This window comes from Echinops telfairi, unplaced genomic scaffold, assembly GCF_000313985.2.
Source record: "Echinops telfairi isolate 266 unplaced genomic scaffold, ASM31398v2 ScPeMD7_26;HRSCAF=91, whole genome shotgun sequence".
Classification (NCBI taxonomy): domain Eukaryota; kingdom Metazoa; phylum Chordata; class Mammalia; order Afrosoricida; family Tenrecidae; genus Echinops; species Echinops telfairi.
The window spans coordinates 4,627,189-4,630,732 of record NW_022103923.1 but is presented as its reverse complement, the minus strand read 5'-3'; the positions used below and the strand labels follow the sequence as shown (position 1 = coordinate 4,630,732).

The 3,544-nt window shown below is 41.9% G+C and overlaps 1 protein-coding gene across 1 annotated transcript in view; it reads left to right on the top strand.

Moving 5' to 3' along the window:
- MED14 (mediator complex subunit 14) overlaps window positions 1–3,544 on the top strand; it is an 81,236-nt gene that overhangs the window by 19,833 nt on the left and 57,859 nt on the right. The window contains exons 4-5 of the mRNA XM_004714569.3: window positions 1,905–2,078; window positions 2,702–2,831. Of these exons, the coding sequence (XP_004714626.1) occupies window positions 1,905–2,078; window positions 2,702–2,831 (304 nt within the window). The remainder of the gene's footprint in view (window positions 1–1,904; window positions 2,079–2,701; window positions 2,832–3,544) is intronic.

Sequence of the window (3,544 nt, the reverse complement as noted above, 5' to 3'; positions counted from 1 at the left end):
CCAATGAAATGATCTTTAAAAGAAATAAAAATGAAAGGAGGAAATTTTTAAAATAGAAGATTGTCAAGGAAATGGACTGACCTAGTGGCTGCAATAATGGGCTCAGTTGTAGGGATAATGCAGGACCAGGCAATGCTTAGTTCTGTAGTATACCAGTTCACTATGAATCAGAACAGACTCAAGTGTACCTGAATAACTAAAAAATAAAACGAGACAAAGCTTCTATCAGTGGGACAATGAGTCCAGACACAGGCACAGAGGAAAACTGTCTGGAAGGAGACAAATAATAGAAACATGATTAAAAAAACAGGCCCATATTGAAGCCAATGGCTCATTTTAGCCTTTATTTCTAAATGTGATTTTGTGTATCTATCATTTTAGGAAAAAAATAGTTGAAGATTTGTATCCCGGCCTTTAAAGTTCATCAGTCTAATAATACAATAAAATAATTAGAGTTTAAAAAAAAAAAAGAAAAGAAAACATCCCATCCTGGTCTAAATCAAGTCCATAAGTCTGCTATTGCCCCATATGTTGATACTAGTCCATAAATTTCAGCTCAAGTCCATAAGTCCGAGATTACCCCATATGTCGATACTAGTCCATAAATTCCTCTTTAGACTCACATCCATGCAATGACGCTAAATGCAGGAAGATCACAGCCCAGTGGGTGGGAAGTCTTGTGGATCCAGTGGTGGTAGTAGCATCTCAGCACTGGCGTGGGTCTCCAGGTGGCTCCTCAAGCTCCAAGGTTCTGGCTGCCATCAGCCTGTCTCCATGTGGCTTGTCAACAGGAATGTCTCACAGGAAGTGTGTCCCCCACCTTCAGTGAGTTATTTATCTCCTTCATGCCTCCAAATGAGGTCATCAAGCTGCGACCTGATTGACAGGCTAGACTCCACCCTTCCACAAGTTCACATGAGATTATGTAACTATACCACAGTTTGAAACAACTGGCCTGGCAGTTAGCAGCCCAACCTTTACTCTCACTCTCACCTGCCACTTAGTCCCCTTTAACCCTTGACTGATTCGAACATTTTCAGGTAGTGGAGCAAGGCTGGGAAGTCAGGAATCTGGAGATAGGAAGACTAAATAAAGTGAATCAATGTTTAGCTTGAAGCCGGGGTGGGAGTTGTCTCTGAAGTATGTGAGAGAAGAGACTTCCAAGTATTGTTCCCAAATAGAGCTGCATGAGAAAAGATTGGAGAAATATTTTTCACTCTGCAGTGAGAGCAACTAACTCGGACTTCTTTGTGAAATGCATTTCGTAGAGAACTTAATAGAAAGGAAGCCCGTTTGGGGCATGAAGTTGGGCTCCATCTCATAATGGGCAACATTCATTGAGTGTTTCCTATGTTCCACGCGTGGTTATACAGCTTTTATCTGCAGTAATTCTTAAGCCTCTAAACAACTTTATGAAGTTGAGGATCAAATTGTTTTCATTTTACAGTTGAAAAAACTGAGGCACAGGGGGGAGGCTAAATAACTTTCCCGTGGTTATATGACTGTGAACTTGCAGAAGGAAATTCAGACTAAGGCAGTCTGGGTCCAGAGTCCAAGGTACTCCATTGCCAGCTAATTATAGACGCCTGTAAGATTAGACCGCTTTTATCCCATTTTCCCTCATTTCTGACACTGCGTGTGTGCACCCACTGCTAAGGAAGGGGAAATAAATTGGTAAGCCTTTTAAGTGATGGGAAAGGATTGTTTCTAATGTTAAATACTCTTGTATTAATTTCTTTTTTCTTCAAGTTCCTTGGAAATGTTAAGAAATAGTTTGCAATACAGAAAATCTATCTTAATTCCCCAGAAGGTTACCTTCGAATAAGTAAATGACTTACACTTGAAGTCTAAAAAGCTGCCCCCTTTCAAGGAAGCCTAATGCTCACACCTCTTTTGCCTTCAAGATGATTTCCAGTTTTTTAGATCAGCAAGCCATCCTGTTTGTGGACACAGCTGACCGCCTGGCCTCCTTAGCTCGAGACGCTCTGGTCCATGCACGCCTGCCCAGCTTTGCCATCCCCTATGCCATTGATGTACTGACTACTGGGTCTTATCCACGGCTGCCAACCTGCATTAGGGTAAGCGCTTATGCCCCACGTTCTTAAAAAATGTCTATAAACTGTGGCTGTTGGCTTGCGCTGTATTACTAGCCCAGCATAAAGCTGCTCCATATTTTTGAAACAAATGCTTCATGTGGTTTGCTTTTTCTCCTCCGAAACTAAAACTGGGGGTGTCAAAAAAGGGGGGGTGGTCCCAGATTGTGAGTAGTTATCAAAATAAGTAACTTGTTATTTTGGGCCCGGGGTGGAGGGGCAGTGGGCGGTGAAGGAGAGGGAACGGAACAAATTGTAGATGGGAAAATCCAACCCAGTAGGTTTTTAGCAGCAATCTTTTAATTTGCTGTTGTAGTTTATTGGTTCGGTGCTATTATGATATATTTTATACTTTTAAGGGGTGGCAGAGGGCATCCAGTGCTATAGAGTTGGTTTCATAAATGGAGCACACAGCCGATAGTGTTGTATTAGTGACTGAGCTAGGTAATTAGGGCAGTGACCGGCTCTCTGTAAATGTGCTCTAGTGACGGCAGAGATGAGGATTGAGGTTCTCTTGGCTGAAGTGAGAAAATATTTATGTACAGACAAGCACAGGTAAAATAGGCCTTTTTGTACATTATCAAATAAGCACTTAACTGTTTTCGTAGGATAAAATTATTCCTCCCGATCCAATCACCAAAATTGAGAAACAAACCACTCTTCATCAGCTGAACCAGATTCTTAGACATCGGCTTGTCACCACAGATCTCCCTCCTCAGTTAGCGAATCTTACAGTTGGTATGTACCTTCTGAAATTTCTTTTTAAGAGTTGACTTGTTAGAATGTTTGTTTTAAGCTCCCTTACAATAACCATGTGGGTGGTCTTTGATGCTGTGAATTGTTAGCCATCTTATTTCTCTGTAGTACCCAAAATACAGTACTGGCCATTTGAAGCTATTGAGTAAGTGAGTCAGCTCGAGGTGGAGGAGAGAAGAGGCTCCAGAGTGGAGCCCCAAGAGAGATTTGTGTGTTCATGTTAGAGGAGTTGCTTTTGGTTTGATGAGTAACTTGGAAGCTGGCCACTGCTTATGCCTGAACCATTGAAATATTTGGACACTTATGAAAGAACCTTCATTCTTTTGAGACTTCTTTATAAGCAAGACTGAAAGTTCTATGAGTCACTTGATCTGGGGGCTCAGAACCATAGTCTCCGGGGACACCAAGGTCAATTGGCCTAACATAGTCTTCAAAGTCTCCTTCCTATTTTGGTGAATAGCCGCTGAGTCTTAAAAGCTTGAGAGCAGCCCTCTAAGGTGCCAATATTGGTCTCTCCTTATCTGGCGGAAAGAATAATGATGGAAATCGAAAGACACATGGAAGCAATTAGTTTAGTGGACTAATGTACAATGCGAAAATGTCTCCATAGCTCGGAGACCAGAAGATGTAGATATGGTGCCTGGCTCCCACTCACAACTGCTCTGAAAGGGATCACATTAGACGTTCTTGGATAG